Genomic DNA, 12649 nt, shown 5'->3' on the forward strand with positions numbered 1-12649 from the left:
AAAAAAAAAAAAAAAAAAAAAAAAAAAAAAAAAAAAAAGATTTCATGGTTTTATTACAGAAGGCATCTGAAATTTTGAAATGAGTCATCAGGTAGTGTTGCTTAGCCCATTTTCCAATATTCAGCAGTTCTCATAGGATCTGATATATTTATTAAGGGGGATATACTCAACAATAAGACTATTAACCAGACTGTGAGCTATCCTTGGTTTCAGAGTAGATCCAGACTTGAATAATAAATCTGCTCTTTACTGACTCAGTTACCTTGGATATATTACTTAATTAAACTGAGCCTTAATTTTCCCATCTATAAAATAGAATAATGGAGATAATGATGTATATAAATACTTAGTAGGGTATATGACACACAGTAGGTACTAAATGAACATTTCTTCCCCCACCCAGGTTTAAAATAGAAAAGAAGTTAAGAAAGTTAAGTTAGGAGTCTTTTAGTAAGTCCAAGTGAACCATAGGAAAGGAAATAGGGTGTAAAAGCACTGAAAAGAATCTTGCATTTTTTTCTCAAAGGCACACAATTAGCATAGTAGATTAAATTTCCAGGAATATTGGAAAAATAACAGATATTTAATCTATTAGATTAAATCTGAGAAAAATAAATTTAATGGCATCTTCGTGTCAAGTGATGTTTTGTTTTTCATCCCTCACCCACCAATTCTCTTTTCCTCAACATTATGGGAGGCCTTTTCCTGAAAAAAAAAAAAAAAAAAAAAAAAAAACCACAAAAGACTGAAAATAATGATAAGTAGAGCTATATAGCTAATTCTAGTTTACACTCTGACATTTCTGAGCAGATTTGCAAAGACCAGTAAGAGCCTGAGGAGTATTACTTCTTGTCTCTCTTTGTCCTCGTCCTTGATCTGATCCTTGTATTGTGTGTCATCTGCTCAGGGAAGAAAAAAAAGGCAGTATTAGGCAGAACTTTGAGTTCACTGAAATAGTGTGTCTTAAAGATGACCTCATTACCGTATCAGGAGTGGTTCTTTTTTTTTTTCTTTTTAAAGATGACCAGTAAGGGATCTTAACCCTTGACTTGGTGTTGTCAACACCATGCTCTCCCAAGTGAGCCAACCGGCCATCCCTATATAGGGATCCAAACCCATGGCCTTGGTGTTATCAGCACCACACTCTCCTAAGTGAGCCACAGGCCGGCCCTAAGAGTGATTCTTTTTTTTTTTTTTTCTTTTTTTCTTTTTTCGTGACTGGCAACGGATCGCAACCCTCAGTGTCGCGCCCGTACCGGACCAGGACCGGCAACGGGATAGCAACCCTCGGTGTTGTGCCCGCACCTCGCTCAGCCAGTGAGCGGCCGGTCTGTACGTGGGATCCGAACCCTTGGCGGGAGCGCCACCGCGCTCCCAAGCGGCGCACTGCAGCAGGCGCCACCGGGCCGGCCCGCTAAGAGTGATTCTTAACACCCACCTCCCAGGTACATCTGTTTTTTGGTTTTTTTTTTATATTTAGAAGGAAGGACTCTTGGAATCTTCTATTTTAACAAAGGACAATTGTGCATTCAAGGCTCCCTTTGAACCTTCATGGTGTTTTGCTTGTTTTTAACTAGGAAGATAGCCAGTATTGGCTTGTAATTGGCATGGATCACCTCTAGGAGTAGAATTTCAAACTCATAAGATTTTTTATAATAAAAATTGAGAGATCTGGGCTTCCTTTCCCCCAAATATATCCCTACCCACAGGATACTATATCTGAAAACCTGACTAGAGGTGCCATTTCCAGACACTAGTGGATTGGTGTGTATTGTTTTTCTTATCACTTTCTTCTTCGTTGGGTATTGAGGAGTTACACATGAGAGGAATAGGTAACTTTAGAGCATACTGTCTGGGAAGGGCAGGCTTTGGAGGGTTATCTCGGTTGGGGTTCTAGGAAGTGATGGAGAAGCATGAGCTTACCTGGGTAGGCAGGTGGGATATTACAGAAAGGAAAGGTGTACAAAAATCTGGAAGTGAGAGGGCAAAAAAACTAACTTCCTTTTCTTCTCTTGGCAAAAGAGGAACGGTAGCATGGCCATATGTATGATAAAGCTAAAGATTTATAAAACAATTAGCAAATTAATAAAGCACATAGTCCTATTTATGCTTATGTGTAATGAATAAACAGTTGTTAATTCAAGAAAGGACTTTATATCTTGAGTATATATCTTAATAGATGAGCATTTTGCCTGAACCACAGTCCTACTATGGCAAGCAAAATAAGAAATTAAATCTGGAACTTAAACTACTTTTTAAAATGAGCATTAGGAACTTAAATCAAGATTTAAAATATTGGTTGGCTGGTTAGCTCAGTTGGTTAGAGCACAGCCTTATAATACCAAGGTCATGGGTTCAGATCCCGGTATTGGCCAGCTGCCAAAACAAGGCTTAAAATCTTAATTAGACCTTAAAACACTTATCTATAACAGTAGAGTTATAGATAGGACTCTAATTGCAATGCCTTCCTGGACTGGGAATATATGTGGTTGTGTTTTGTGTTATCCAAGATGATTCTACTAAAAGTGAATGAAAAGATTCATATTTGAACAGCAAGCTTTTCTAGATGATACATATGCAAAGGCAGTTTTTGGTTTGTGGTTCTAGTGGCTAATTGTAGGCTTTGTGCTACTGTTACATGTAGCTTTGTTTCCAAGAGCCCCTTAAATACTTTGAGAATACAGCCTCTTTTATCTACTTATCTGTTCTTTCGACGGACATTTTCAGAATACCTACTGTCAGACAGGTTAGGTGTTAGAGGTACAAAGATAAAATAAAATCCCTGGGTAATTAGGTTCCTTGCTTATCAGTGAATATAAGTATACTCCGTGGCACGGTTTCTCACCCCAGCACTTTGAGATTTTGGGCTGGATTATTCTTTGTCGGGGAGCTTTTTTGTTGGAGGGTGCTTAGCAGCTTTCCTGCCTCTACCCACTAAATGCCCTCCCCCCAAGTTGTGACAATCAAAAATGTCTCCAGATATTGCCGAATGCTAGGAGGCAAATTTAGAATGTGAACCAGACTTTATCTCTGTCATTGGCAAAGAGCTTTGATAAATTCATTTTCAAAAATTTAATACAAAGCTAGCAAATGTAATGAAGTAAATAAAACCTAGATCCATCACACAGTGCTTATTACTCCACATGACTTCTCAAAGAGGAATACACAACAGTGGTACTGAGTAACACCTACTAAATGTTTTATTTTATAGTTTGAATGTCCCTGAAGTCTTCTCTTTCTGAGTTACTATGTACAGAAAAATAATTGTTCAGTTTCTTAGAGACTTCACTAAAACAAATAATACAACTAATTGGAGGAGGAAAATTGACCCATAATAAAAACCTTAATTCTCTTCTGAGCTCTTTGTACCTGTATTACCCTTTTCTTGTTAAGAGTGAATATATTTCATTTTCTCCAGTGAGTAGCCAGGGCAGCTGAAATATTTTAGAAATGTCTTCCATGTTCTTCAGGCACATGACTTTGGATTTTGCTACTTTACTAACTTGGACTTCTTCACCTTATTGCTTTACCATATTCAGACAACATATGAAGAACATTGTACAACAAAGAATTCATTTTAATAGTCTCTTTTGAGGGGAGAGGAGGCAGCTGGCTGGTAGGATTTTAATAGTCTCTCAAAGCTTGTCTTCTAATAAGGCTTTGCCTCTCAAAGTAGAGGGACCATTTTCCAAGTGGAAAGAGTACTTCACTAGAAGTCCTATAACCTGTATCGTGAGTTTACCTTTGATATTGTATTAGTCTGTTTCTGTTGCTTATAACAAAATACACAGAACTGGGTGATTTATAAGAAAATAAAATTTATTGCTTGCAGTTTCTGAGGCTGGGATGTCCAAAGTCCAGGGAACACATCTGGTGAGGGTCTTGGTGGTGACTTCGGTGACACAGGGTATCACATTGTGAAATGGCAGAGCAGAGAGAGAGATTCTCCTCTCTCTTCTTTTAAAGCCCTCAGAACCATGCCCCTGACCACCATTTTTAATGCATTCATTACTGCACAGTCTTACAATCTAATCACCTCTTCAAGGTTCCACCTTTCAATTACTGTAATAGGATTTCCCACCCTCTTAACAGTCACAGTGGGGCCCAAATTTCTAACACATAAAATTTGGGGGATACAATTTAAGCTTCAGGGAGTTTTGGGGGAACATAACTTAATCCACTACAGGTACTAACTAGCATTAAAAATTCATTTAGCCCCTCTCAGCCTTAATTTCTTTACCTGCGGTGTAGATAGCCTCTTTTATATTGTTTTCCTAAGTATCTAAATTCCATAAATCTACGCTCTTTGCTCAAACAAACTTTTTTGTATCTTTATTCTTATAGAATATCCACATTTTTGTTTCTGTACCTGATAGAATTTTGATTCATCATGGATAATCTGTCATCAGAAGAAATTCAGCTGAGGGCTCACCAGGTTACAGATGAGGTAAATGTTTTACTCAGATTGAATAATTAATTCCATTTCAGTTTTCACATTGGAGGGATGAAAAGGCCTACTTAGAGACCATTTGGCCTTTTCCTGGTCCTTTTATATCATAGATTTCATTTGCCCCATACTACCATTGCTAGCTCCTTTTTTTTCAACTCATCAAAAAGCTAAATAAATGAAAACAATTGTGTATGATTTTTTTTAGATAGTCATTACTTAACAGTTACATGCAACAAAGATACACTAGATTTGAAGAATTCTGGACTTTTAGTTAACAATTTTCTAATATCTGTGTAATATACTTAGATTTCTACCTACATTAAATTTTTATGACTTCGTAAAATTTTTATGACTCCCATGAACTCCACCATCGATGTTTTCTTTTAACGAGCACCTGGTAGGAAGAAAATAACTAAAAGTATAGTGATCAACTTTCTTTCCCTTGTTTTAAAGTGAGGGATGGACTTTATTTTAAAAATAGAGTGGCATCATAAATATGGCCTGTGATCAGATTTTTTATTTTTATTTTTTTGCTACATATCTTGGAATGCTGAAACTCTATATTTTCTCCTAGTCTCTGGAAAGTACAAGGAGAATCCTGGGTTTAGCCATTGAGGTAAGAAAATGTTTAATCATTAAATTAAGTGTAGAAATTTATTGGAGGAATCCTAATTGTACTAGATGGACTTGGTGTTAAAGAGTATCGTATCAATACACTTTATTATCTAGAACCAGTATTTGCTGAAATTGTCAAACTATGCACTAACAGACCTTTTCTGTTTTTCCCTTTGACAGTATTGGAATATGACAGGGAAGATGAATTCACCAGAGTTTGTCATTTAATTATTTTGGGGGGTTAATATGTTAAAGTGTGTTGGTTTAAGAATACTAGTTCTATCTGTAGCTCTAATCCTCTGAGAGCTTAGGTTTCTAAATGATTCTGTCTTGCTATTTGCCAATCCTTATAGGTTTTGTTTCTGTTGTTTGGGGTTTGTTTTGTTGTACTATTGGCTTTTTCCCCCCTTCTTTTAGTCTCAGGATGCAGGAATCAAGACAATCACTCTGCTGGATGAACAAGGAGGTGGGTTGAAGTCACTGGCAGAAACTCTTAAGTTGACATGAGATGGCAAAGAGCCCTATCAAATCAGTCATAAATTGCTGCCTTTGGGAGTGCCTTCCCTTTGTAAGATAAGAGTGATATGTTTACTTCTTTTGTTCTGATTTGAACAATGCCCAGCTATATACCATGTATATGTTAAGGCCAGCATGGTTTATCGTGTGCATTGGTCATATGTAAGTTATACATTATGATATTCTTGCATCATCCTCAGAAGTCAAGATAAATCCTAAATACAGATGAGCTTGGAAACATTTGATTTGAGTTGGCTGTGCGTAATCTGGTCTAGTTTTAATTAGTCCTGTGACAGCCTCAGGTTTTTAACCTTTCTTTTTTTTTGGTGGCTGGCCAGTACAGGGATTGAACCCTTGACCTTGGTGTTATCAGCACCACACTCTAACCAACTGAGCTAACCCACCAGCCCTGAGCCTATTAAATGATAGAAATGCTGGAGATCTGGTCTGGTCAAAGTACACTTAACTTGGTTGCAAGGGTGATCTCTAACAATCCTCATATGATCCTAGTGTACAAGTTTCTTTAGAACAAATTTTTTCACAGTAAGAGGCCAGGTGCTCAGGATCAGTATGAGAAAGATTGTTTTCATGTTGAACAGTTTGTTATACTTTCTGGCACTAATATATTCACTGTGGTGGGTTGTTGGTAGATTCAAGGTTGAAGTTTGCTATGGCATAATAATAGCATTTTCTGGTTGACACCATAATTATAACACAAAATGTAACTTCCACAACTTATTCTTAGAACAACTAAACCGCATAGAAGAAGGCATGGACCAAATAAATAAAGACATGAGAGAGGCAGAGAAGACTTTAACAGAGCTCAACAAGTGCTGTGGCCTTTGTGTCTGCCCATGTAATAGGTGAGTTGATAAATCAAAACCTTTTTAAAATAGATAGATAGATAGATAGATAGATAGATAGATAGATAGATAGATAGATAGATAGATAGATAGATAAATGACAGCATTCCCGCAGTCCCATCCCCTTACCCCAAATAAGGTCAGAATTATGACTAGGCCTAAATGAGCAACTTTGTTAGATAAACTTAAGATATTTCTCCTTCAGGCAGATCAAGCTTTTCATGTGAATAGGCATGTTCACAGAAAACTATGGCTTAAATTTGACCAATCCTGGGAGCAAGTCCCAATTTCAATTTGTAGTAATATACAAAAAGGTTGAAAATATGCACCTGGATGATACAGAGCGAGATGGAATTATTGTCTTTTTCTTTTAAATAAGAAGTATTGACAAAATATATATTCTATGGTAGACACATGAGGGATGGCCAAGGGTGTAAACGACTTGGACCTGTCTTCAGAAGACTTACCATGTGGTTGGATATATGAGAAAGAATAGCAAAAAATAGAAAATATATAAATTTAGTGTTAGATCATATGATATTATCTAAGGCTAGGAGTACAAAACTGGTAAAGGTTGGGTTGGAGAACATCTCAAAAAAGAGATAGAATATGGGTTGGGCTTTGAGTGGTTAGAAGGAATGGAGAGGGGAAGGTATTTCCTATGGAAGGTTGAAAGTAAACAAAGATTAAGGAAGAGTTTGACAACTGAATTGCATCATCCATGTAGATGAGAAGTGGAAAATAAGATATAAATAGGTAGTAGAGAAACTTGAATGCCAAGCTAAGGAATTGATAGGTTGGAGTACATAACAGGGGTCTAGTTAAAAACCTTTTGTATTCTGTACACCAGGGGACTAGTTAAAAACCTTTTGTCTTCTAAGCCTATGATGTAAAACTTTATCAGTGAGATAAGAGAGGAAAGTGTAAATCAGAGAATTCATTTAAAATCAATTGATTGTATATGAAACTTGAAGAAGGAAGAATCAAAGAAGACTCTGAAGATCTGGAGTCTAGTAAACTAGGAGATGAAGTTTTCAAACCATTTGTGTGTAATGTATGAAATTATGCTTGACACAAAGGAATTCATTCTTTTTGGTGACTCCATTGTGAATATTTAAATTCTCTACTTACCTTTGGATAAACCAAACATCATTGTGTTGACAAATATTTTATATATTCAGACCAAGATGAGGTTTGGACCAAGGCATTTGACTATCATCTTCCCTTCCCTTAGAAGGAGTTCATCTTTGTTTTTAAAAAAGTAATTAACAAAACAACTTTGAACTTTATCCTTAGTTGAAATGACAGTGTTTGGAGATGGAATGACTATATTTACTGCTGAAAGTATTCAGTTTTAAAGAGCTTCATAAAAATTAGTACAGTAGTCCCTTCCTTATCTGTGGGGGACATATTCCAAGACCCCCAGTGGATGCTTAAAACTGCAGTCAGTACCAAACTTTATATACTGTATGCTATGTTTTTTTTTTGATACAATAACCGAAATGGCTACTAAGTGACTAAAGGGTGGGTAGTGTATATGGTGCAGATATGCTAGACAATGGGATGATTCACATCTGGAGCAGGACACAATGAGATTTCATCACGCCACTCAGAACAGCACACAATTTAAAACTTACGAATTGTTTCTTTCTGGAATTTTTCATGTAATATTTTCAAACTGCAGTTGACTGCAGGTAACTGAAACTGCAGAAAGCAAAACTGCAAATAAGGGGGAACTACTGTACTACCATCCAGTTGTGCCAGCTGGTCTGGTAAACCAAGAGTGGCATACAAAAGTCTACAGACTCTCAGCACTTTTACTACTTAAAGGAATTAGAAATGGAGGAGTTTTTGTTATATTGTCATACTTTCAGAAAAGTGTTTTCATATGACAACATTTTCTGTGCCATTTCTATTAGAGAAAATAGAGTTTAGTTGCTTGTTGGTCAACTTTAGTGTTTGTTTTGGTCATGAGAAGTCAAGATTTGACAGTGTTCTTCCTAGTCTTGTCCACCGGCTTTCTATTCTAACACAAGCCTGTTGACCTTGGTTGACTCTCTGAAAGTCCATATTTTAATAACTATGACTTGCCAGTCAGTGTTTAGCAGGTTATTTTAAATGATTAAGTTATAAATGCACAGACTATTTGATTCAAATTTTAGCTGTGTTTTGCAGATTTATTTGTTGTGCCTTACTCCTGTGTTCCACGTACTCTCTTGGAAGAGTGTAGAGGAGAGAAAGTAGATGAATTTCCTTGAGATCAGATGTTAGGAGAAGAACAAGGAGAAAGAAGTCCTCTCTAGAATCTAGAGCAAGATCAGCTCTGAGTCATGGGTTGATGAACAGGAGGAGCAGTGAATCCTACAATTGTCTAATATCATAGAAAGTGAGAAATGGAGCTTCAGAAGTATTTATTTTATTTTTCTTTGTGTATCCCAGCCAAGCACAGGCAAGCTTTTCTTGGACACTGGTGGAAGAGAAGGTAGAGTATGGTCCTGAAGCAGGCTTTAGTCTCACTCTCAGTGGAAACTTTTCTCAGTGTGTCAAGAGAAGGCACTCCTTAACAAATGGAATCAAGGGGCTGCTGTAACAGAACAGTTGTTCCCTGAAGAGTAGTATTCCAGTTTATTTTATTTTATTTTTTTCACACAGCTTTCTTTTCTGCAGTACTGAATTCATTCCCTCTCAGCAATCACTAATATTCCACTTTAAAGATGTCTGATTTTAATTGCTTTTCTTTCACTTATTTCTTCTTTACAACATTGAGACCTTGGCCGCTATGACGTCTCTTTTCCTCAGCTCTGTCTCCATCATTGCTACCAGTGTCTTGATCTTTCTAATCTTATCTGTGAATCTGTGTTTCATTTAGGCTCATTATATAAATAGCCATAATATGAACTTCTCAAAAGCAGACACAGGCTCTTCATTCTCTTTCTACAAGGGTAGTATTAATTCTGATACAGTCTGAACACCTCTAATCTGGAAATTCGAAATCTGACATGTTCCAAAATCAGAAACTTTCTGAGCACTGACATGATGCCACAAGTGGAAAATTCCGCACCTCTGTTCCCAAGCATTTGAGATAAGGGATACTCAATCTGTGACGATAAAGATGACCTTAACACTGCAGAAAAAAATACCTATAGATGACATGGTGAGAATGTGTGATGGGCTTATTAAAGAACTAGAGAAGTGTGCATTCATAACAGAACAAGAAATCACGTCTGTTTATAAATTCAAAGAGAGACTTCTAAGACAAAAACTGTTGTTAATGATGCAGATGACTCTGGAGGAAACATTTTAAAAAGCCATCTAGCAGAATGCTTCCTCATCCCGACAGGACCCACTTCCTGGTTCCTCAACTGATTCTGATATTTCTTCTCACTTAAAAACATAAAATACAGTATATGATAACCTTTTAATCAAAACACAGCATTGTAGGTGGAGACTGAAAGTCTGCCATTGTTAGTTGTTACTATTTAGCATCTAATACAGGTATTCTGGTGATGCAACTATGCTGCCTAGTTACCCTGAACACATTATTTTTTTGCTGTATTAATGGTATGTCATATTTTTTACTGTTAAGTACTTATATGTCAATAAGTATAAGAAAATGATTGCTTACTGGTAGCATATAAATTCAGATTCCTGAATGATGGTGATAGATTCCTGAATGGCAGATAAGAGGGGCCAAACAACCACAGATGCTCCACACAAATGACTGAGATAATGAAACCTTTTGCTTTCAAATGGTTCAGTGTACACAGACTTTGTTTCCTGCACAAAATTATTAAAAATATTGTATAAAATTACCTTCAGGATATGTGTAGAAGGTGTATGCAGGTTCTTCAAAAATTTCGTGGAAAGATTTATATTATTTAATTCTATTTTTCCAGAACTTTTTGAAGTACCTTGTATATGAAACATAAATGAATTTTGTGTTTAAACTTGGGTCCTATCCCCTAAGATATTTCATTATGTATATGCAAATATTCCAAAATAAAAAAAAATCTGGAATCTGAAACACTTCTGGTCCCAAGCATTTCAGGTAAGGGGTATTTAACCTGTAGTAGTAGTAACTTGTAGAAGTAATAACAATGTAGGTCCACAGTCTCTTTGCCATTCAGGAATCTAAAAAACTCTAAAAGCCAAGGTTTTTTTTCCATAATGATGCCACAGCTCAGTAGCCTACATAATGTAACTTGAACTGCAGCTATTATACTCTTTATCACTCTTAGTGTAAATATTAACTGCAGAAATATTGATGTATTTGATTATGTGGTACTTCTCAAAACATCTCATATCCAAGGGTTTTGGATGACAATTGTGGGCCTGTATATTAATTTAAGCTACTACTCTGAGCACTTTAAGTTTAATTCATAAACAATAGCCTTAATATGATATAGATGCTCTTATTATCACCACTTTACATGGGAAACAGAGGCACAAAGAGGCTACACTAGCAAGTGGAAGGGCTGGTATTCAAAACCAGACAGTATTCCTGCTTTTGACTATATACTATATTCTTTGACTTTGACAAGAATGAACCTTTTTGTTGTTGCTGTTGTTAGATGTACAAATATTGCTGTATAGAAAATGTCTTGAGTAGATTTGTTCTTTGAGATTTCTTTTGTTCAGTAGGATTAATTGAAGCCCAGTCAGCAAATCTTTTTTTTTCTTTCTTTTTTAAAATAATACATAAAATTTTAACTAGCTAATTCTTTCTAAAGGAGTACTGGAATTTAGTAACAGACTGCCAGAATTAAAGTTTAAAATTGTGAATAAATGCCATTCTATTAGCTTGCTACATTTGAATTCTAAAATAGCACAGATCCTTTTTTAAAATCCTGTATCTTTGACAGTAACTGATAAGCTGTAATTTTAATTAACAAGAGTTTAAAAGGAAGCAGACTTAAAATGGGAATAGTAAACTGCCTGAGGTCCCAGTTTAACCATTCTTAAACAAGGTATTTTTCTGTCTTACCTTGCCTGTCTTACAAACTGAAACATAATGGTGTGTAGTTTGAAGATAAATTGGTATTTTCTGGACCATTTACTAGAGAAGTTCAAAATTGGTACTACAGGTTTTCTACTATTCCAATTTTATGTCATATTCAGATATAAAAATTATTTGAATGGTTAAATATTGAATTATATTTCATTCAGCAGTTGAGTGCTTCCTCCATGCTACTCCCTGGAAATACAAATATGAATAAGGCACAACTCTGGCCCTGTCTGTTTTATTTATCATTACTCTGTTTTTCATTCCTCAAATGGTATCTAACACACAGTAGGTACTTAATAAATACTTGTTGATTGAATGTCCTTGAAAAACTTGTTGGTTGGTGGAAAAGTTAGAAAAACTTGTTGGTTGGTGTAAAAAGATTTTTAAAATTACATTGCAAATAAAATACATGATAGAAATAATTGTGAGAAATCTGTAATCACTAAGGAAAGAGTTAGGAAGTTTCACGATGTCTCCCTTTAGTATTTGCCTTTTCTTTTATTAATTTTTATAATTTTAGGAAATAATATCATCACCCAAACCATCTGAGGAAAAATGAAGTGTGCTCTGGTTTAAATAGTTTTTGTTGTTCTTGTTGTTTTTGATCTAGATTCTCAGATGTCGGTTGTTTTATGAAAGCAGGCAGGAATTTGAATGTATTATGCTTTTAAAACTCTAAACCTGCTTCCATTCTGTTTGACTGCCATTTACCATTTTCTGCATTACATTCTCTCACCTAATCTCTTCCTTTCTAATCTGCTTACTAAAAATGAAGATTTAACATCAGAAGCCGGGCTCAATAACTGATCAAGGGGAACTTTAAGATGCAGTCTTGTGGCGCAGTTTGGGCTGCTAACCTGCTATCTCAAGGTGATGCTTCAAATGGCTTTTCTGTGCATGTGCATGGATTTTGTGAATGGTGGAGACTGTCTCAAAAACTGTGCTATGGTGTATAATGTAAGGTGAATTTGTTCTTAATGGGTGCTGTCTGACAAAAGATGGACTTGACAAAAGGATCTTAATTTATAATTCCACCCTTTGACTAATGGCTCTGATAACTAAATTTTTGCTAAATAACATGTAAGATTACGAAAACAACACTTCTGAAGTTTCCTAAGAAGTTTTAAATAGGTTGATCTTTGTAGACAGCTGCTGCAGTCTAGTTTTTTTTTTTTTTTTTTTTTTTTTTTTTTTTTTTTT

General features: G+C 35.8%; 1 protein-coding gene and 1 non-coding gene across 5 annotated transcripts in view; one reads left to right on the forward strand and one right to left on the reverse strand.

The window, feature by feature from the left end:
- The window catches only part of SNAP23 (synaptosomal-associated protein, 23kDa), a 32114-nt gene that overhangs the window by 8529 nt on the left and 10936 nt on the right, over window positions 1-12649 (forward strand). For 2 of the 4 annotated variants that reach the window (XM_008585243.1, XM_008585244.1), the window contains exons 2-5: window positions 4345-4447; window positions 5025-5066; window positions 5483-5531; window positions 6327-6444. In XM_008585243.1, the coding sequence (XP_008583465.1) occupies window positions 4391-4447; window positions 5025-5066; window positions 5483-5531; window positions 6327-6444 (266 nt within the window). In that variant the 5' untranslated portion in view covers window positions 4345-4390. Of the gene's footprint in view, window positions 1-1359; window positions 1446-4344; window positions 4448-5024; window positions 5067-5482; window positions 5532-6326; window positions 6445-12649 lie in introns of those variants that run through there. The other 2 variants (XM_008585245.1, XM_008585246.1) reach the window with 2 other exon arrangements.
- Window positions 5913-5986, reverse strand: TRNAI-GAU. The gene has a single exon. It is a non-coding gene; the product is annotated as a tRNA-Ile (tRNA).

Source organism: Galeopterus variegatus, unplaced genomic scaffold (genome assembly GCF_000696425.1).
Source record: "Galeopterus variegatus unplaced genomic scaffold, G_variegatus-3.0.2 Scaffold3504, whole genome shotgun sequence".
Taxonomy (NCBI): domain Eukaryota; kingdom Metazoa; phylum Chordata; class Mammalia; order Dermoptera; family Cynocephalidae; genus Galeopterus; species Galeopterus variegatus.